The sequence below is a fragment of the Euprymna scolopes genome, chromosome 2, assembly GCF_053919585.1.
Source record: "Euprymna scolopes isolate OS-2025 chromosome 2, ASM5391958v1, whole genome shotgun sequence".
NCBI classification, from domain to species: domain Eukaryota; kingdom Metazoa; phylum Mollusca; class Cephalopoda; order Sepiida; family Sepiolidae; genus Euprymna; species Euprymna scolopes.
The window spans coordinates 78,836,965-78,861,099 of NC_136483.1; the positions used below are offsets into that span (position 1 = coordinate 78,836,965).

The 24,135-nt window shown below is 33.0% G+C and overlaps 1 protein-coding gene across 1 annotated transcript in view; it reads right to left on the reverse strand.

The window, feature by feature from the left end:
* LOC145292851 (mitogen-activated protein kinase 14B-like) overlaps nt 1-24,135 on the reverse strand; it is a 139,862-nt gene that overhangs the window by 31,261 nt on the left and 84,466 nt on the right. The window contains exons 3-5 of the mRNA XM_080138915.1: nt 22,481-22,539; nt 7,781-7,892; nt 4,551-4,580 (exon numbers count right to left, since the gene is read on the reverse strand). Coding sequence (XP_079995041.1) covers nt 4,551-4,580; nt 7,781-7,892; nt 22,481-22,539 — 201 coding nt within the window. The remainder of the gene's footprint in view (nt 1-4,550; nt 4,581-7,780; nt 7,893-22,480; nt 22,540-24,135) is intronic.

Below are 24,135 nucleotides of genomic sequence, written 5' to 3' on the forward strand. Positions count from 1 at the left end.
AAGCTTCAGCCTCTGTCCCACCAATGAAATGTTGTGTCCCTCTGCTTGTTCTACAAGTATTTTAATGGTGAATGCTCTGACGAACTGCAAGCACTAGTACCCCTTCGACGGAAATACCCCAGACAAACCTAACAAGTAGCTAAATCCTACCCCTACAAAGTAGATATCCCCAGATGTAAGAGAGCTTTCTACTCCAGTAGTTTTTTTCCCCAGAAGTGCTAGACTTTAGAATTCCCTTCCGGGTCCCTGCTTCCCCAATCGTACTGACATGTAGAAGTTCAAGTGTAATGTGAACCCACATCTGGCTGCCCAACTCCCTACATAGTACCCCTGTAGCTTAGATCCCTGATAGTAGCCCCCTACATCAAAGTGGCAATGTGCCTTGTTTGGGGTGAAAATGTAAAAAAAAGCAGATAAACAGTTTTATTTCAAAGTTTCTTTTCTCTTAGACTAATTGCACAATTTGAAAGTCTAGTGTACCCTATTTAATCCTTAACTGGAGGGAAAATATATGGACTGATATCTTTCCTAAGGATAGTAGTAAAATTGATGCAAAATATTTCTTTAGGAATTTAAACTTGGTACACTGATCTCAGTTTGCGCCACACTATTTCCGTATGTGTATTAGACATTATACAAGAGTTGAAGGAAATAAAAGTAAAACCATGTGTAATCTGTTAAACAATGTAGACATGTGGCATAATAGGTAAAGTGTTGGTTAACAATCACTTCAAAGTGAGTTTTTCGGAGGTTGAAAGTTCAATTCTTACTTCAAGTGATAATTAAAAATAACATAAGTAAACCTTCTACTCAGTTATGGCTGATATACGAAGAACAATCTAGTTCTATGGCTTAAATAAAAGGTTTAGTTCGATATTCTATATTAGGTTCAGAGTTTGACTGTTTCAGAAAGATGTATCTGAAGAAAGTTGGAAGTTACATTAGTCAAAACTTGGCGAATAAGAACCAAGATGTGAATAATCCAAATAATTCTCAACTAAAAAATTCTGAAACATCAGTTAAAATATGACTTGTTTATGAAACTAAATGTATTCTGATGGATTTAATTTCTTAATTATATTATTTATTTTAAAAAGGATTCAGAAAATTTCAAAAAATGATTAATCTATCATATAAGGGGCAAAATGGGTGCAAGCTTTTGTGTATGTCCACGGAAGGCTTTTTGTGGGGTTCTCACGTCGGTTAGATTCCGCAAGAAGTTTTCGCATATTTCCCAGATCGTAATATCTTGCATTCGCAAATGGACATCCTTTCTTTCCTTATTTTTGATTGAGTTAAAAAATTCCCACCGTGCCATCATCTCCAGTGTTTTGTTGTCTTTTTTGCATAAATAAAGTGAAACTATTCAAATGCAATTGCCTGGCCTTTGGGCCGGGTAGTATCTGTTCTGTAGCGGAGTTACTATCTTTAAGAGTATATCTGAGAAAATAGACCAGATCCTGTCTGCACATCACTCGGCTAACATCCACATCTGTGGTGACTTCAACATCTATAACGTGGAATGGCTGACCCATTCAAATAAGACAGATGATGAGGGGAGGTTCTGTCATGATTTTTCCATTGCTTATGACCTCACTCAGATTGTTTGCGAACCCACCCATGTGCTCGATACTACTGGTAAATATGCAAGCCTCCCAGACCTTTTTCTCTCAACTTCCCCTGAGCTATGTTCATGTTCCGTTCATTCTCCTCTAGGATCCTCCGATCACTCTGTCGTATCAGTTAAGATACAAATGAAATGTAATAAGTTCCCAGACGTACCCCTCCACCGTACTGTATACCGATACTCTATGGCTGATTGGGATAGCTTCCGTACATTCATATCTGATTTACCTCTGCATTCCATGTTTAAAAAGGATGTGTCCTCTATAGTATCAGATCTGACCGAATGGTTAATTGTAGGCATAGACCGATTCATACCATCTAAAAAATTCCAACAAAAACCTTACAGCCAGCCATGGTTCTCCTCAGAATGTGCTGCTGCTATCGTGCACAGAAATCACTTTTTCCATAACTACCAACGTAATAGATGCACTTAGACTAAAGCTGCTTTCAGGACAGCCAGCAACCACTGTAAAAGAGTAATAAAAAATGCAAGAGAGCTATACGCCCAGTCTGTCAAATCCAAAGTAGCTGATTAGCGGCTTGGTTCCCACCAGTTTTGGCAAATAACAAATAGGATCCTGAACAGAAGTGTGCGTTCTATCCCAACCATTATCAATGGACCAGAGGTCATCTCGTCAGCATCAGACAAGGCCAGACTATTTGCAAAGAACTTTGCAGTTAATTCTACCCGATTCGACGAAGGCCATCAACTCCCAATATTTCCTCCTAACACAGAACACGCTAGGTAACATACAAATATCTGTGCATGAGGTTGCCAAGCTAATCAAGAACCTTGATTCCAGTAAAGCAACTGGCCCTGACGGCATCCCAATTATAGTGTTAAAAAAGCTTCAACCAGAACTTGCTCCCATAATTACGAAACTGTTTAAGCATTGCCTTAAGGAGAAGTGCTTTCCAACTCCCTGGAAAACCTCATCAGTATGCTCTGTATTTAAGAATTTAGGTGATAAGTCATCTCCCTCTCAGTACAGACCAATAAGTCTGCTGTGTGTCATGAGGAAGTTGCTGGAATCCATATTAAATAGAGAAATAGTTAACCACCTCAGCAGAAATAACCTTCTTAGTGACACACAATATGGTTTCCGTTCTGTAAGATCTACCGCAGATGTGCTAATGGTTATATCCCACAGGATTAGTGAATCTCTTGACAAAGGCTTCCTTTCTAGGGCAATTGCTCTTGACATATCAAAGGCCTTCGACAAGGTATGGCATAAGGGTCTACTTCACAATAATTTCCAGCTACGGTATAACTGGAAATGCTTTCTCAATCATTAAATCATTTCTCTCTGATAGGCTCATAAGAGTAGTGGTTGATGGACAAAAATCAGAGGCCTGCAGTATTAATGCTGGAGTCCCTCAAGGGTCCATCCTAGGCCCAACTCTCTTCCTGATCTACATCAATGATCTCCCTAAACACATACTTAAATCATTCGTTGACATCTATGCTGATGACACGACCATCTACGGCAACACATCAAAGGCTGTAAATGACAAAGTTCTCTCTGATTCGCTCTCCTCTGATCTTGAGCGCGTGATTCAGTGGGGGAAGACGTGGCTGGTTACCTTTAATGCATCTAAAACCAAACTCCTATCTTTACATCATCAACGCTCTGATCCCCATCTGGCATCAATTGAAATGGATGGCTCTTGTCTAGGAGAAGCCCCATGTTTTGACAAGCTTCTGGGTTTGTCCTTTACTCCTGATCTGAAATGGAACACGTACATCAAGTCTGTTGCCAAGGTCACTGGAAAGATGGTGGGATCCTTCTACCGATCCAGAAGATATCTCACTACTGATGCAATTCTCTATCTATATAAAAGCCAAGTACGTCCAAGGATGAAATACTGCTGCCACATCTAGGCAGGAGCTGCTAAAAACAGCCTATCCTGCCTTGACAGAGTACAAAATAGACTCTGTGGCTTAGTGGGGAATGCCCTTTTCTCTTCCCTGCAACCTCTCTCCCACAGGAGAGACGTTGCAAGCCTATCTTTGTTTATCGTTATTTCCATGGCAGGTGCTCGTCTGAACTCCAATCTCTGGACCCCCCCCCCCTCGCCAATTTTTTATGAAAAACACCAGTCTAGCTGAATCCACTGTCAAAAATTTCCCCCACTCTTTATCTGTGCATAAATCAAAACGTAGATTCCATGAACAAAGCTTCCTTCTTAGAAGTGCACACCTGTGGAATTCTGTTCTGTCTGCCTGCTTCCCACCTGACTACAACTTGGATGTCTTTAAGTCCAACGTTAACAAATTCCTAATGAACCGCCCTCTTAAGTAAACACTTCATTAAATCTCCACACTAACGTACTGTACTTGCAATAACCCTAATCCCTGAGTAGCTTCTGGGCCTTGATAAGTGGGGACCACCGTGTGTAAAAAAAAAAAAAAAAAAAAAAAAAAAAAAAAAATTGGTCCTTGGTCAATGTAGGAGAAACCCTTAATACTGAGACAATTACTATTTATTTGGACACTGCCACAGTGCTCACTTTTTGGGGGGGAGATAGTTTTCCCCTCACATTAAAAACGACCTTGTGTCTAATTTGCTTTCGTGGGAGGTTTAAAAGCAACGCCATTTCTGCAAGCCATCTTTTATTTTTGATTGACTACATTAAATTTGAATGCTTTAGACTTCTGGTCGTGTCATGGAGTAGCGGTAAGACATCAGATTTTCTTTCACTTCTTTTTTTGCCTTCACATCACAGGTTCGAGCCTGCCTACCTACTACCACTTTTTTTTTTTTGCTCAACACACCTCCAAACACTCAGGCGAGTAGTAAATAGAAACAATTAAATATGTAATTATCAAAATTATGTTCACGCAAAAAATATGAACATGTGAAGTTATAATTTTATCGATATATAGATATGATATAGAGATAATTTATTTTATCAGTACTTACCCTGTGAGTAATTTCTGCTGAATGAACATACTGAAAACAAAAAAAAAAAACAAAAAAAAAATCATTTAGGTGATAAGAGTTGATGGGTGATTATTTTAATTTTTTTATGTTTTTTTTTTTTTTTTTTACTATTATAAGTATAAATAGATAGTCTGAAAATTAATGCCAATGGCAAGAAAAACTGAAACCAAGATGAATTTTCCAACCTGCACTCAACCTTTGTGTGTATGTGTATGGAGAGGACAACAAATAGTTTCAACTAAATATGCAAAAATTTAGTGAAAGTATAGATGTGAGGAAAGAGAGAGAGAGAAAGTAATTCTTTGATGAAATTAAAGTCATCTGACTTCCCTTCATATTCCTTGAATTGCTTGAAATCATAGCCTTCAACAAAATTAAGATGTTCAGTTTTCCAAGACAATTGTTACACAAGGGAAAGGGGAAAGCAAGACATGGCGAAAAGAGGAACAGAAAAACAAGAAAATAGAGAGAGAGAAAGAGCGGGGGGAAGAAAGGGCAAGAGAAAATAAAAAATAAAATAGATAGCAATGAAATAAGGATGCAGTTTAGCTTAAATCAGTTTTTTCTATTTAAAAAAAAAAAAAAAAAAGATTCTGATAAAAAAAACAAAAAAACCCAGAAAACTTGCATTTATCTGCTTTTATCGGATTAAAAAATGTGGAATTTCACAAAAAAGTGATGAATTCACATCCCTGAATTAAGAATTTATATTCATTTGTTCTTACTATATCAAGCACTAAATTGATATTAGTTATTGTAGCATTGTATATAGAGACAGTGTCCACAAGCTTTTTTTCTTTCTTTCATTACCCAACTTCATCCTTGCTGATCCATTTGTATAGATGAATATAAGTGATCTGGATGATTAATTTTTTGTTGATAATTTCAGAATAATAAGTAACCGGATTGGTTTTGGTATGTCTTGTGAGATCTAATATTATAATGGATTTCTCAAAATGGGTTTTGTGCATTTGGTTCTCCAAGAAGAATCCTGTAAATGGAATGGTTTGATAACCTTTAATTCTTTCCTAAAAAAATTTCAGCATATTGAGGGTGAAAGGCGTTATTGTATGTTGGGTTTAATGGACATAATATTAATACAAAAGAAAAACTACAATGATGCTTGAATAAAATTAACAAATGGTCCATGAAAAATGGATTCAAATTCTCTAAAACACATTGTAAAACAAGTATTTTGCAGCTTAATTTTAGAGAACATTCATTTACTTTTGCACAAAGGGTTTCTACAGGTAAGCTATTCTGAAAGCTAGTCTGGGTCATTGATGGCGCATTCTATTCAGTTCCCTCAGAAAAGATTCCCATATATAAAGTAATCATAATTCAGTTTGGTCCTATATAATTTGAATAAGTTTTTCTGATTTGCTCCATACAGTTTTGATCAATTGTAGTAAGGCTTTGCTGCATTTGGTTTTCAGGTTTTGGATGTGAAGTATGAATGATAATCGAACACAGAGAAACTTGTGTTGTTTCATGGCAAATATTTTGGTGTTTTCTAATTTTAGTACAGAGTTATTGTAGAGTTTTACAATGTTGATAGAATATTTTTAGCTTTAAATAATTGGAATCCATTGTTATGGACCATTTGTTAATTTTATTCAAGCATGATTATAGTTGTTTTCCTATTGTATTGATATGTTTTGAATGGAAGTTGATGATATAGTCATCTACAAATAATGAATAATCTATTCCATGGTTTGTTTTTTGTAATATTATTTTGACATAAACACAAAATAAGTGATAGTACAGTTTTATGAATTGCTCAAAACAGGTATGCTAGAGTCTGCACATATTGTAAGCTTCTATTCTTTAAGAAATTTCTTATAAATTCTGCCTATGCTGCCTCTTAGACTCAAATCTTTCATGATACTGTCTATGTTGTTTCTTTATTAAAGAAAATTATTGTTACATGTTCTCTTCATGAAAATCCTACTAAATAATCTGTACTGTTTCAGTTGTTTCTAAACCCTGATATTTGGTAATCAGGTTATTGGTCTCTAATTAGTATTCTATAGTTTACGTTTTTTTTTTTTTGCCAGGGTATTAATTCTGACACTAAATGTAATTGATCATATATTGTCTTGTGGTGCCTGTTTGAGTATTCTGGAGTTTGAGAATATTGATATGGACTCTTCCCACCACTTAATTTAATTTAGACTGTTCATGTTAACATTTTCGTTTTTATAAATCAGAGCAAAGAATATAACTGGGACAGTCAAGAGGCAAGGCTATTGCATTGGAAAATTTTAGTGTGTGCCAAACTAGAATGAAAAAAATTCTAATTTGAAATGAAAAATGATAAAACAGAACCCAAATGATACAATTCAATATAAGAAATATACAAACATGAAAAAGCAAATAGACACCTAAAAAAATAATTCATGTTTAAAGTTTCTTTCCTTCATGAAGGACCAGCACTCAAAGCCACAATATTTCATACTACTTGATATTTTTTTTGTGAGAGGTTTATGAAGTTTGCTTGAAGCATTGTTAAGTGTGTATAGAAGACAATGTAATGCAGAAGTGTAATGGATAAATATGAACTAAGCAAATTAAAACATAATAGTGGAATGAGTTTTGCAGTTTCCACCTCATTATTAATACAATATATATTTTTTTATATTACAATATTACTTGCATCAGTGCAGTTTGATAGAAGTTCTGTATAAAATATTGCAGGAAGTAAATTTCTCTTCTTCATATGTGTGTTCAACCTTTATTCAAACATGCATAATAAGATCGTTCTCAGTTTATATTTGTCCATTACACCTTTGCATTGTATTTCTTTAAATATAAACTACCTTTATGAACATTTTTTTATGTTTCAGGTATCCATACATCACGAACCAAAGAAACATTAGAATTTTCAGAAAAGCCATATTATAGGTTAATCTGAAGGTGGACTTTTAATCAATTTTGTATTTCACTTTCCACTGTTAAGTGATTGTTCAATTCATTTGATATAAAAAACATAAACAATATCATTTCATCTACGTTGATCAGAACTCCCTGATAGTAGTCTCCATTTTTAATGATAAGAGTGTCTATTTGTAATGTCTGTAGTAGGTGAAGTTAATTATACTGAATCATATAATTTTTTTAGTCAGTTTTTATTCTCAATGTAGTAAACCCCACAATTCAAATTATACAGACATAAGAAAAAAAAAAAGGTTTTGTTTGTTCTTTCTTACCTTAAGCCCTCTTAAAATCTGATAGACTAAAAACTGGATGTGGTCATCATTGAGACGTTGTGTCCTGAGGATGTTGTTTAGATCAGCTCCCATTAAAGGTGTGACAATATATCTGGTAAATACAAAAATAAATAAAAAATATATATAAATTAGAGAAATTATACAACTACAAGTTGAAATACTTATTACCTACATTTTTTTTTTTCACAAACTAGATAAATAAAAATTACCCTGAAAATGGCATAAATATATTGGAAGTGAATGCTTTATTCTTGTAGCCACTGATCAAATGAAAATATTTTGTCCTTTTAATTTACTTGGCTTGGTCAGCTAATAAAAAATATTAAACATAAAAGGAAGCTCTAGAAATGCCAGAACATTTGTCTCTGAAGTTATTTTATGTTCTTTTATTCCTGAATAAGTTTTTAAAAAGGCTCAAGAACTTGCTAACGACATCAAATTTAAGCTGCTAATTCCAAATCTGTGGTTAATTTGGTTCTTAGATCAACTGTTTAATTGTGCGACTGCAGCACACATACACACAACTTTGCTTTATATACATATTTAAATTTTAATAATTCAATAGTTAATAGTAATTCCCATAAAGATTGAACTTGAAATTTAAGAGGAAACAGCTTGTTACTATTGCACATAGAAAAATACTCATACTAGACTCAAGTTAAATCAAACATATCCCAAATCGACTCCTACCAAACAAAGGAACATGGCAGTGAAGAGGGAGGTAGTAAATACATAAGGTTTTTCTTTTCTTTATTTACTTTTTAATAGTTTGAATACTTAAAAATGAAACTTAAAAGATAAAAAAACAAAAAATACAAACATCCAATCTGTGTGAGAAATTAAATCTGCAGTTAAAGAAAGAAAACCCTAAAAATAAAATTAATGCATATTTTGTTTTTTTTAGTGCTTGAGTGATCTAAATAGTTCTATAAAAATTTCATTTAAAAGGCAACCTATACAATATATATTTTTATCAGATTAAAAAATACAAATTGATTAGATTAAAAAGAAAAAAAAAGAAAAGCAATTCAAGGGCGATAACCACTGTCACCTCGATTTATGATAAAAAAAATTCAATTGACCTCTTTTACAAGAAAACCTTGACAATTTTATTTTTCTTAATGACCGAGTGTATTTCAATGGCAGGTGGGAACTGGGTGGACACATTGAAAGAGAATAAATCAGTAAACAACTCTAGACGAGAAATGAGTACTAATACTATTAAAGTCACACATTCACAGGGTTGAAGAGTGACATCTGAATAGTGTGTGAAAAAAGAAAAAGTACTTGTATAGACCACTCTTCAGGTAGACGTGTGCAACTTTGGAGATATTACAAAAACAGCTGAATGTTCATGTAGCTGATTCGAATATGGAAATTAATCACAAGGTTTCTATTACAACACTATGGTTAAGGTTTCTAGAACCAGAATTCATTTTATCAACTAAAATCTGGTGGCTAATTTCCATTCCGTGTGACAGAAGGCTGTTATTTTAAAGAGTTAAGATGCCTGGAGATACTTTAGCACTATCTTTCTTTCTTTATCATCAGGAAGGGAAATAATTTCTTAACAAGCCGAACATGTGGGGTTCCCCTCCATGAGTGAAAAATTTACTTTCACCATGACTAATGTTTGTGCAAAATTTAAAAAAAAATTCAAGGTATGGTTAGTGTAAACAAATGAACGGACAAATGATTTGGAGGCAATTTTACCCCCTATAATGCCCCCTAGGGGTCAACCAGAGTTATCCCAGAAAATCTGTTCTGGCAAAATTTTATTTTTACCATGACTAATGTATGTGAAAAATTTCCCAAAAATTCAAGGAGTGGTTATTGAGAAAAGTGCAAACAAACAAATGGGAGTGAATTCCTGGGTCCAATCCCTCTTTTGTCAGGGGACCAAAAAAATAAATAAAAATATAAATAAAGAATCAAAAAAAAAAAAATAAAATAACGGTGGGGAGAGAGAGATAGAGAGAAATAAAAATTAATCTTTTTGACAAACTTCTTTTATTATTTAAAAAAAAAATTTTTTTTTGTTTGGTTTGGATAAACAATTTCTCTGAAATTGAAACCATGTGCCTAATTTCCATACTAGAATCAGCGTCATCGATGTTCAGCCACCTTCTCCAAAATTACATGAAGATACTAGAGTCAAGTTATGCATGTATCACAAAAATAATTATTTATATCATTTAAAAAAAGAAAAACAATTCTACTTCACAAAAGAAATTGTGATTAAAAATGAAACCAGTTTTCTCCTTCGAAAAAAATGTTGTAGATGAGTACTCTGGTAAAAGGGAGGCGGGGATTGTACATTTTTTGCTGGTGACCGAGGTGAGCACAGGCTTTAGATGCTTATCAGTGCTACACAATCTCAGCTAGAAAGGAAAGAGAAAACACAGAATGGTGACTACTTTTAATGTCATTTCATCTAATCTGGGTTCCTTGACCACCCACGCCCACAAAGAATTTAAAAACATTTCCTCTCAAACCAAAAGATATATTTCGCCTTGATGTGCTACATGGCGTCCAATTTATTTATTTTATTAAAGTTGTAATTCACTTACACAATGAAACAGTTGATTTTCCCTGTATCACTTCCGATACTATAGGAAAACAAGGAGATAATTCCTATGCAAATCTTTCATACTCGCCATTTCCAGCTAATACTGCAGCATATTTTTTTCACAAGAATATGCACATTTCGTCACCATTTAATAAATACTAGCATGGATACTCAACGTTATCTGGGTGGACATGCAGTTCGGTTTGGATACAGCTGCTAACTCCATCGTTACCCCCACAACAATTTCAAAAATAAAAGGGGTAAAAACATGAAAATGTAACCACCCAGAAAAAGAAGAAGTACGTAAAAACTTCCCCACCAAATATTTCGGCAGAAGCAATACAATAAGAAGTTATTCTCTGGATAAATGAACATCTTTAATGCTGCCTCAGTCTAGAAAGATTTCTTGTTATGGTCTGTTGCAACAAAAACAAACTGGAAATAATTCAGTTTTAAAAATAAAGTAAAATTTGTTTTAAGCGAAATAACCGTAATAAAAATGATTAGTTATGATATATGTTAAAAAAAAAAAAAAAAAATATCAGTTACGATGTCAAAAAATCACATTACATAATTCTCAAAATAAGAAAAATGTTTTGTTTTAATGTAATTATCCACCAATAAAAATATGCCAAATAAAAATCTTTTAAACCTGTTTAAATGTTAAAACTGAAGAAAGTTTTTTTGTTTATCATCATTAGATTAGAATTTGTTTTTTTAAAAATAAAAACTTAACCTTCAGGTTACTTAAACCTCTGATAAAAAAAAATTGAAATAAGGAAATAGTTTTTCGTTTGAATATAATTATTGGTGATCATTTTTTCTAATTCTCACATATTATGCAGCTGAGGGATTGCTCTTTCAGATGGTACTGATTTGAACCCGGTCCGATGTGGCCGACAAAAGTTTTAGCAAGACATACAAACATACATACACACTAACAAACGTTTGAGATTTATATAATAAACTAGCGAGGGGTACCCGGCGTTGCCTGGGTGTTTGGAGGTGTGTGTGGAAACTCCAGGGGGGAGGGGGGGGGGTTAAAATTAAAAAAAATGTTTTGGTAGGTAAGTATGAGGATCGAACCTGAACCGTTGAGGCAAAGTTGTAAATTAAAGTGGGGGGGGAAAAAAAAAAAAAAAAAAAAGAGTGTGACGGTTTTAACCATTGGGCCACCGCAAGATGCTAACGGAAACACGTTTGAATTTATTTAATTACTTGGATTTGGCAGGTGCACGTTTTAATGACTTAATGAGGTCAAGTTTGACTGCGGGATAGTATTTCATTTACTGCGGGAATGCTTTTTTTATTTTTATTTTCCCAAGATGTTGGGGGAGGGGGGGCAGCTCCCCTTGTCCAAATTGAATAGCAATAGGTTTGATATATGGAAAATATTTCCACATTGATGCTGGCTGATTGCTTTCGGACATTTTCGCCGATAGACGGAAAATAGCGCTAGAATTAGTGTCGCTTTCATTATAGGAAAAAGACTAATCCACATGCGGCGAGCGACAAATGTTGAATATTTATCTTCCCGAAGTCGAAAAAATTAAATAGACAGGCAAGCTCCGTTGCTAACTCTGAGAAATGATTTATATGTGATATAAAAAGTTTTAAAAAGTTGTGAACCGACTGACCGCTTCTCTGAAAAAAGCCTTTTGTAGACATACAGAAAAAGTGAACACATACATTTTCGCTTTTATATTTATAGATTAAAATTTATCTTCGACTCTCTCTCAAATACATAACCCCACTGAGAGAGTAGCAAATATTTCATCTTCATGAAATTAAGTTCTCCCACTGAAGCTAAAATCACCAGATATTTTTATTTATAGACATACATACTCACATGCCACCGAAAAATTATTAATCTTTTTAAATGCAATCATTTTATACATATTACGTTAAATTGAAAACTTTAATTAGCAAATGCTCCCCTTTCATCCTTAATTTAACAGAATAACTGAATAGCCGGCAATCAGCAGTTTGATATACACATTAACATTAGAACATTAGTTGCTCTTCATATTAAAAGTTCCTATTTTCGAACACAGAAGCAAACATTTGCAGTATCAGTTTTGAATAAGTTTAATCAAACAAAACCTTCTCACATTTCATATAACTTTTTCTACTTTTAGTTTACCTTTTTCCCCAATATAACACCATAATTTACAGAAATCATTTACCTTAATTATTGAAAAAACAGGTACATAATTATTCACACAACATATTTATACACTGATCAATTTTCTCCTTACACTTTTTGGCATTCATATGTATGGAGGCCCTGAACAGCAGAAACCTACATTTTTTTTTTTTTTTACATTTGCTTCATTACATAGAATGTTAAAACAGGATTCTGTATCACTTCTGGGCATTCGTACATAAATAGATACTGTATTGGCTGCTACTACTATTATTAGTATTACTATTTATTGTTACTACTGTTAATGCTATTATATTTTGATATTGTTATTGCTAATATTTTTACTAATAGTACTATTTTTGTTTTCCTACAAGCTTCCTATTTTGGGTTTTTATTATTTTTATTTATTATTTTTAGTAGTAGCGGTAGTAGTTTTATTATGAGAATTTTTTGGTCTATCTATATATTAATAGGATAGCGTGTGTGTTATTATTTTGTGTCACACTTACATCCGAGTAACTATCGTTTAATTGTTATGGACTTCCATTTCTTGTAATAAATAATTTTACTAAGAATAAGTTTTGATTTCAGTTATAGCTGATGGCATGCAAGTCATTTTTTTTAATAAATAATTTTACCAAGAATTCTTCATAAGTTTTGGTTTCGATCATAGCTGAAGAATCGAAATACATATGTTTTTCATTAGTTTCGGTTTAAGCTGATGCACCCAAGTCGTATGGGTATATTCTTTTATTTTTAAAATCGCAACTTTATAATATGTAAAAATCGATGGAACATTAACTCTATAATAATATATATAAAATCTGCAAGAATTGAAATATCATATTTAAGCATATTTTACAATAATATCAGAGCATTTGCATTTATGCTGAACATCTACAGAATGCCAACATCAACATATTACATATGCATGAGTTCCCTGTGGAATTTCCACAGGTCCCACTAGTTATTACTATTCTGATTATTTCTATTATTGGCTGTATTATTGTTGCAATTATTATGCATACTTGTCTTATTGTTATTAGTATTAACATTATTATTGTTTCATTTCTTAAGATTATCTTTAGTATGTTTTTATTTTCTTAGTTAACTGTTATCATTATGGTTCATTAGTATCATTATGAGTATTGCTATATCATAATTTGTATTACATTTTTCTCAGTATTACTATTATCATTAACATCCTTATTACTTGTTTTATTCTTACTATTATCAGTAAGGTTAGAGTAATATTACAACTTGGTTATCATTGATCTTCATAACATCACTATCAAGACACATTAAAAAATTGAAATTGCTCAAAATATCTCAATAATGACATACATAAAAAGAGCTTGATCTAAGAAAGAATTAAATTTTTAAAATCTGACCAAAAATAAGGAAGTTATGACTATTTTTGTGCTTTGCGTGTTTGGATATATTTCCCTCTTTAAGACCATATGCATTTCGTCACATTTTTTCTATACTACTTTTTCAGTAAAATGCTGTATCTTTGTTAAAACAAGATTAAGGAATGAGATTTGCCATATAAATGTACTTTTGTGCAAGAAATCTGAAAATGGCAGTGAAAAAACAAAAATTAATGGTTTCCAAGTAATCTGTAGTAAATGCACATACATGTTGCAATACTATAAAAATTTCATGTATGCAGAGAGAGAGAAAGATGGAGGTACTTGCCACTCTGACTTAGGGTTAGTGGTATGGTTAAAGGAGATTTTGAGGGTGCAACTTGTCATTCAGCACGGGAAGCATTTTTAGGAGGTGGGCTTGTCACTCTGACCCAGATTTAGTGGCAACATAATTTTTTATTTTTAAATTGAAAAAATATCAAGAAAACTGCTCTAAGGAAAGAATGGCCAGAAAATAAGGGTTCATTATACATTAAAATTTATATGTGAAAATGATTCCCCCTCTAATGTAAATTCTAAATTATTTTTGCTGTCATTTCTTTTTTCCACTAATTTCTTTTTTCAGGGTTTCACACATAATCGCCTAGAAGAGTAGAATCTTATTTAATTCTTTAAAATGGCAGCTATAAAGTCATTTATTGCTACATGTTCGAAAATTAAATATATTTCTTATTATAATATAAGAATCACAAACTACATTGATTTAAGCAAAAGTATTTTCCCTTCCAAAATAAACACAATTCACAAAACTCAGTTTAAAACTAAGCTGACAACCACTGCTACTGCTCAGGGTGTAATTATTAGCGCTTTTAGTTGAATTGTTTACTTTCACTGAAAATGAACAACAATTTTTCGGGAGGAGTAGGGGGGGGGCTTATTTAAAGGCATTTCGTATCAAAAGAGAAATCAGCATGGAATTATAATTTTAATGCATAAAAATAATAACATTAATTTTACTCATTATTTGAGACACAATAAAATATTTAGAAAAAATATTCAAAACATGTCATGTTGAAGTTTTATTTTGTACCTCAACAATAAGTGAGATTGATATTTTTTTCTAATTGTTAACCAAATTTCATGATGAAATTCCTGATAGGGGAGCGGTACCAAGCTTCTAAACAACGAAGGCAACAAAAGAGTTTGGCAGAAAATGACCGTTTCATAGCATTAACATTTTTATCATTAATTAGCTGAAATAAAAAAAATATTTCCAATATATTATGTAGATTATTATTTACTAAAGCATGTGAAAGGATATACATTTCTGAACAAAATGATGGTATTTTGAGAACTAGAAGTACTTTGGTTTCTGAAATATGACTATTTTAGTAGAACTATTTTGAAATCTTGAAATAGCCAAAATGTTTTAATGGTCTGTGAGCATTACTACTATCATGAAGAATTATTCATCATTAACTCTAACCTGGGCATTCAAATTTCGTCACTATGAATTCCCAAGCAATGCCAGGACATGAATAGGTTAGTATATTATAAAATAATAAATGCTACTGCAAGAATTTGTAAGTGGAACCAGACTAGCTTCCACAGCAAAAAATGCCAAAGAAAACAGAGCCGATATGAAGCAAAGAAAACCTTGCAAATGGCTACTCCTGAGCTTCACATGAGAAACACTACCTTTGGAGCAAATATGAGTATGATTTAGGCAACACTTAATGTATATAAATGTATGAAGAGAGTAATATATATACATGCATGAAGTAATTCGCAATTGTATTTTTGGGTCACCTGCACTGAGGATTGAACCTTCAATTCCATGCTCAGAGTGTAACATTTGCAACCAAGTGCTCTATCTACTATGTCACAGACAGATTTGTGGTGCAAATCATCCAGAATATCACACTGAGCGACTCCTCTGGGCCACGATAATATTAGAAAATTATGTAAATGCAACGTTTTACTGACCAATCAACACTGTTTTCTGCTCAACACAAGCCGCTCAGATTTAGTCGATTTCTGTTGTAAGCTGGTTCCTTGTTAACTGGTGTTTGTTGAAGACGGTGTTCATGCGTCTATTGAAGTTTAAATCAGTTATAAGCAGATTGAACTTTCACTTTTCGTAAGCTTTATTTGTCATTCTGTTGGAGTCCAGGTACAGTTTTATTTACAAGGTCATAAAGAATTCCTGTTAGATTGAAAAAGGTCATGATTAGAATACGGTTGAGTAACTATGCTCATTACAGTGTTATTTCACTGGCCACTTTACATTAACCCTTATCTTCGAGTGGCTTTCAGACCTTGATAAGTGGTGGCTACTATATAAAAAAAAAAAAAGATGAGAAAATTTCCAATTTGTTTATGTGATTAAATGCTCTTCAAATAAAAACTTCCTGAGAAGATTCATTTTATGGCATATCAACCTACTTTTGGATTACTTGATGCAGCAGCAACTCCCAATTCTAAACAATTCTTTGTGTAGGGTTAATTGAACACAAGTTGCTAGTTTATCCTTAGCAGGGATGGAGATTGGTTGCAGGTGCATAACTTGCCTAACAGTATTAGTGTATGAAAATTTGAACATTATACTGCTGATTCCATAGTTCGTATAATGATATTCATAGAACCAATCATGTAGCCCCCTAGTGACAAAAGAAACAAGGCTCTTACACCCTAAAAAAGAGGCTAGCATATGAGAATGACACTGTAATGGTACGGGGGTGAGCATAATGGCTGGTAACGAGGACTGGCCAATCCTCATCAATGCTAGCGTCATATCATTGATGTGCACATAGATAAAAATCACTCACATCTCAACAAAAATAATAAAAGTGTCAGATTCTGCATAATAGTCAAACGAACTTTAACATTGATAATAAAATTTTATTTAGCAATAAAGATAAATCATTTTTTTTTTGTCAACACGCAAGGGAAAGATTAAGTAATTAAATGATTTATGAGATGTTCATAGTTCTTGGAAATAAAAGTTAGGTTTTTAGAGCCAGGAATAGCCGTGAGGGCTTTATATATATTTCTTAAATAGAATCTGATAGGATTTAAGTAAAAGAACTGTACTAAAAAGAGGACAAGAGAAAAAAACTTCCTCCGACTGAGGCAATCCTGTTTTCTTTAGAGAAAAATATTTCTTTTTTTTAACAAAAGGAAATAAAATTTTTTATATTAGTTAGTTTCAGTAATGTGATAATTTTGCTCCATAATGTGCCTGATGTGACAAAAAGTTATTTTTTGGAGAATAAATCCAGTGAGGTTAAGAGGCTATAGGTGCATGGCATGTGGTGTCAATGTTAGTGATTTAACGCCAAGAAGACAGAGTCGAAACAGTGCGTTGTTCATTCGTGGTACTGCGTCCTGAACTGAACTGAACTGAAATCTAATTAAACTGATTTGGATTTTGCACACGGTGTCTTTTATACGCTTCTGGGTGGCTCCCACCGAAGACTGTTAGAAAAAGATTTTTAGTGTTGATTGAACAAAAAATGGACACCCTGTCACATGGTATTGCCTTGTCCTACATCCACGCGAAGAAGCACAGTTTACTTTTTACTTCTACAGAATTTGCATGGGTGGATACAACAAATGTATGCGTAACTGAAATGTTCCTTATCCATCTATTTTAATGCCTCTGGAGTATCGCTACAACACCATACCAACAGCATCAAATAGGCCTGTTTCTGCACCTGCTTGGTAGTTTTTATTTAATATAAAATTTTATGAGGAATACAAAAAAACATGGAATTATTATGTTTAAAATGGATGAGTAAAATGTTGATTAGTATATCCACTTATGATCTGGAGGGGATATTAAATAAGTTCAGTTAAGAAAAGCATATAATCACTAAAAAATTAAAGAATTATTTAATTGAAATAAAATTGTCAACATTTATTCAATAAACTATATATATTTTCATAAGAAATACAAGTTTTAATATAACGATTTTCAAAAGATGAAATTTGGTTCAAATTAATACACATTTTTTAATACGTTGTTACTGTTAAAAGCAAGTATATGATTTTTTTCTGAAAACATTTTAAGATAACAAAAACTAAAAAGAACTCCAGAGCCCTGCCGCAACCCTGCTTTTGGGTTAGGGTTATATATGGGTGAACAGTTAAGATAGTGCTAGCTCTATGAATGGATATTGTTGATTATTGATCTATGCATACATGGTTTTGAATACACCAAAATAAAACAGATGAATTTTTGACATAAAAAATGCAAATAAAATAATACAAATTTTAGTTTACTTTTTAAGTAGTTTTGATTTATTTTAATCTTCATAAAAATGAAAAGTGTGAATGTGAATCTGTTAGATTATTTTAGAAAAGTAGTTGGAGTGGGATGACTTCTGTGTTAATTATCTTGATTTCAGTTTTTAATTTTTATTCTTTATTTGATTGTGTTTTATTAAATGTATAATAATTTCTGGTCCAAGAATGTTCTCATTTTATCTCGCATGCTGATTTAAAATATAGCAGAAAAAAGATCCGACAATTATACCACCCACCCATTTGAAAATTCTACCTGTTGGATTAAAGAATACTAAAGGGATATGTTCTTCAGCTAATGGTCAGAAAATGTACCATTTGTAATTGTAATACTTTGGCATCATAAAAAAATATTAATCCAATAAGTTGTATACCACAGAACTGGCTCGGTTTAAAGTGTAGTATCTGCTTAGTTTCAAGAGAGTTCACGATCATTGCCTCTTCTTTTCAAAGAGTGGAATGAATTTATTGCCAGAGATGCCTTCATTCATGAGTGCTGACAGGGTCATACAGATATTTTTATTTGTATTGACAGTGCCACCTTTCTGATAAGCTGGATTCCTCCCCTTATTAAAAATCAACCTTGTACCTAACTTTGCACCTATAGAAAGGCAAGTAAAGATGGACTTTTGAAACAGACAAATCAAAAGAGTACAGAATAGACTTCGTGGTTTAGTGGGGGATGCCCTTTTCTCATCCTGCAACCTCTCTCCCACAGAAGAGACATTGCGAACCTGTCTTTGTTTTATCACTATTTCCATGGCAGGTGCTCGTCTGAGCTCCAATCCCTCGTCCCCCCCTCGCCAATCTTTCATGAGAAACACCCGTCTGGCTGAAACTACTGTCAATAATTTTCCCCACTCTTTATCTGTGCCTAAATCCAAACGTAGATTCCATGAGCAAAGCTTCTTTCTTAGAACTGCACGCCAGTGGAACTCTCTGCCGCTTGCCTGTTTCCCACCTGATTACAACTTGGACGTCTTCATGTCCAACATAAACAAACTCCTGACAAACCACCCCCTTAAGTAAGACACTCTATCAAAACCCCCAATACTAATGATTACTACAATACTATCTCATTGATTACTGTACACGCAATAACCCTTATCCCTGAGTGGCCTTCGGGCCTTGATAAGTGGTGACCCCCATGTAAAAAAAAAAAGAAGAAACAGAAGAACAACAATAAGGAGAGAGAGAGAGAGAGAGAGAGAGAGAGAGAGAGAGAATCGAAGGTAAAATGACAGTGTAAATAACTAGACCAAAATTCAGTCAGGGAAGGTCAAAGAATTGAGTTGTTTTGACAGAACAGAAGACATGTCTAAAAACATGCAAAAAAAATAAATAAAAAAATTTTTAAAAAATTAGAGGAAGAGAAAAAGAAAATTTGAACCATAAAATATTAAGCTATGCAAAATCAATGTCATTTTTTTTCTTGGTATGATTTTAAAATGTTTCAGTATCAAATAGCGTTTCATTTTAACATGTGATGTTATTAAATGGTTAACATTTAATGTGACATTAAAAAATATCACACATTCAGGTTTGATTGCATTGTTTTATATCAACACTTCAGATTATTTAATATTGAATCCAGTCATCTTAGTAGAAGTTTTTATCCTTTAAATTCTTAAGTTCTTCACATATTTATTCATATTGTAAATGTAGATTTTATATATAGTTTGTTGAATCACCTGTTTTTAAGACAGACATTTTGTAATAAATTGTAAATGATAGATCCTATTTAGGAGAGATCCTACAGGAGAGTAGAAAGTGAATCATAATTTCAGCAGCCTTATAATTCTAGCTTCTCTTATTTTGTTCTATAGTTATCATGTCCCATGAGCGTTGTTTCTGACAAAGAGTGAAGAATTGCTCTTTTCTGGGTCAGAATCTATTGCATCTAACACTTATCATTGGCAAGCTTTTGACCTTGAAGTAGTATTTTTAAGCCCCTTACATCAAATGGCTTCATGCCCTGTCTGGAGCAATTTCTATTTAAAAAAAGAACAAAAAACTGTAGATGGACCTCAGCAGGTACTATCACTTTGAATCAAAATGGATCTGGGAAATAATTCCAACTAAGGGCTGATTCCAAATTGGAGCTTTGCTATCAGATGTATTCATAGCCAGGATGGTTGACGACATTAATTGATAGGGTTGGAAAATAGAGAATGCAGAAAATAAAAGTAAAGGACTGGAAAAATGAACATTTCAAGGTGAGTGGGGTGGTGAACACCCTGTCCAAGGATGTGAGAGAGTAATTATTGACAACACTAGTCTACGATAAGTATTTCAGCATTGAACAATGATCCATTAAAATGTTGGGATATGATACATCAAATTAACTTTCACATATTTAACATTGGTCTGCACATCTTCCTATAACAGGTTATTTTTCTTGTTTTACTTATTAATACTGAAATGGAATTGTGCATTTTTTCTTCTTTTTACTGAAATGTTCATGCATGCATGAAAGAAAGAAATAAAGATTTGACAAAAAAAGTTGTCAGTGGTGAGAAAAAAAAATAAGTGTTTGTAGAAAGGAGATGGTTACCGGCCATTAGGAGCAAAAATTTACCCACCTCTTCCTCAAACAAAACATTTTATAATTGTTGCTATAAATGCCATTGACAAAAAGACAGGAAAGTTTGCAAACAACTACTGGAAAAAGTAGAATGTAGGTCAGATATTAGAGAAGGAAGGTAAAGAAGGAGGAGAGAGAGAGAGGAACAAGGAGAGAAAGAGAGGTGAAAGAATGGTCATGGACACACACACACAAGTGGTCAGACTTGCATAAATTCTTTCTTTCTCTGCTAAAAACATTTAGAGATAAACAAGTCTTTTCTGACAGTCTCTGAAGAGTTTGTGAACCTTCCGGAATAGTTAGTTGGGCTCTCCTCCACTCAACCCCTCTTCTAGATCAACAGCAACAAAAGAAAAGTGGATACATTTCCTAAGGAAACAAGTCTCAAGTGCACAAAAATATGGCCTAGATTAAAAACCAGCTTAGGTGGTTGAGGGAGGAGGCATAACAGCAAGGATAATATTGACTTGGATGGCAGGAGGGTATTAAAAGAAGGCTTGATTCTGGTGCTATAGATATAAAGAAATCAACTTTGAACCATTATTGAACCACATAAAATCAAAGAAGACACCCAACACTGACTCTCTCTCTCTCTCTGTGAGTGTGTGAGAGAGAGAGAGAGAGAGAGAGAGAGAGAGAGAGAGAGAGAAACTTATGAAGTTGACCCACATCCTTATCAAGACCAAAGTGCCTAAATATGCTTGTATTAAAAAAAATTTTTTTTTTTTTTTTTAAATTTAAAATGTTATTACTCTTCTGACATAATTTTCAAGTGTGAGCTGGCCAAAAGCAATGGTCTCGATAGATTTACAAATAAATGACCCATCAAAACTTGAGATTTCTTTGATAGCACTATTGGAGGAGAGAGGGTAAATAATTGTGCCTATACCCAAATGCTGAAAGAAAGATATTTTATAAGAATGAGAGCATTTGTAAATTAATTACTTTTTGTCATTATTATTTTTAAGAAAATCAGTATTTAAAAAGTATGTAAATACTTTGTGCAAGAAAAAAAAAAAAAAAAAAAATTATTGAAGTTACTGATCAATGTTTATTGTAAAAATTGTGTAACAATATTGTGTGAACATCAACAAAGTTTTGACTATGGTTTACTAGCTGATGTACATAAGGAGGGTTTACATAAGGCTTTACAATACCATTAGAAGCACCCCACATGACACTGTAAATAATTACTGGGGAAAAAAAAATGCCTTTCATTAATTGAAATATTAATTCTGATATCATATGCATATGTGTGGATAAAACGGTATTGTTAAAAGTCAATTATGCCCTAAAATTGTCTGGTTAGTCCTGTCGACATTCATGGATGAAGATATCAGACAATAACCCCATCAAAAGGAAGAGAGGGGGTAATGCCTGGGAGGATTGCCATCCGTGATAGCTGAATTTTTTTAAAAATATTTATACAAAAAAAAAAAAAGTCATTTTTCTCATATCCTTTTTATTATAGCTGACAAAGGTATTTTGCATATTTTTTAATAAAGAAATCCAAATGCTTACACGTGGACTCAATTTTCTACATTTTTATTTTAGTTGAGAGATAAGAAGCAAAGCAGATTTTGTTAAGTTGAAAAATTACAATCTTTATGAAGAATTAAAAAGATAGCAACAAAACTGATTAAATGAAAAGATAAAAACTGATGAGAAATTAGAAAATTAAAATAAAAACAGTTCCACAACTTACACATCTTTGAAATTGGCTAAATTTTTGTCTGGGGTAAAAGCATCCAATAAACAGATGATCTGAAATAGAGAAAATATTTTGCGAAGATTAAAATACAAAACACAGAAACTTGACAAGAAAATATAACATTATGCTGGAGATGGAGGGGGGGGGGTAATGAAGATGTGGAACAAGTAATCAGAATTCAGTGACATTGAATGAAAGGTTACATGAGGAAAGGAGATGGAAGACGTCAAAAAGGCTTCGCAAAAGCAACAAGAGAAAAAATAAAATTGTAAAAACTTTCAAATCACTCCATATTTTATATTATTTGGATTCATCAAACTACTGTTCTCATTTTAAGTGTCATTTTCATATTTCGGTCAATGTAACCGCTGACCTTCTTCATGTGTATCTTGTCAAACTCGAGAATTTGGATGGAATTTTGAATGGAACCCTTTATTTACTTTATGGGGGTAGCATGCTCTCATTCCATCAGCCATGACTGGATAGAGGTCCTAAGTAATTCACAATTGTATTTTTGAATCACCCACACTGAGAATTGAGCCTTCAACATTCAGATGGTCACTTACAATTGATTTTTCAAAGTACTCTAACCACTGCGCCATGGGTTCTTGTGGACAGTTCTAGTACGAATTTTTGGATCCTTCAACATTTTATTTCTAGTTGTAAATATCACTCTTATTAATTATTATTACTACATATATATATATATATATATATATATATATATATATATATATATATATATATATATATAATGTGTTTTTTTTTTTTTTTATTACTGTATATATGTTTTATTATTTATAATTAAGGTGCCCATATTATGCCGAATTTTATACTAGGTCTACTTAGTAATTGATTGTCGCCCAGCATATGTGCTGCTTCTTTGAATCATCTTACTCTCCATCGTCCTTCTCTATCTATAATTTTTACTTTATCCCATAAAGGTAGATGGTTTTCCTTTTCTTCCCAGATATGGTCAGCTCTATGGATTGTTGTTTCAGTGAAGGGTTTCTCTTAACTGTCCATCTCCTCTTGATATGCAATGCCATTACTACATATTGCTTTTGCTTTATGTTGTAGGCAACAAATGATTCCTTTCTTTGCATTATATGGATGGGGGGGGGGTCAAAGTTAAGGTACTGTCCAGTGAAAGTTGGCTTCTGGTATACAGATGACATAAACCCCTCACCAGTGCGGGTTATCAACACATCTAGGAAAGAACTTATTATTTTCTTTTTCCACCGTGAATTATATAGTTGGACAGATAGAGTTCACATGATCTAGTGATGTTTGAACATCTTCCTGGTGGGGCTAGAGTATAAACATATCGCAATTACATTGTTGACTTTAATTCTCAGTGTGGGCGACCAAAAAGTACAATTTCAAAATTACTTAGAACCTCTATCCCCTCATGGTTGAGGTAATGAAAGCATGCTACCTCCGTGAAGTAAGTAAAGGATTTTGTTCCAAACTTTGTCCAAATTCCAGAGTTAACCAAAATACACATAAGGATCAGAAGTTACATCGACTAATACATGAAAATGACACTCAAGATGAGAACAGTAGTTTGATGAATCCAAATATGAATAAACAATCTTCATCTCAAAAATTCAGAAACACTCAATATTTTCATTAAAATTTATAAAAAG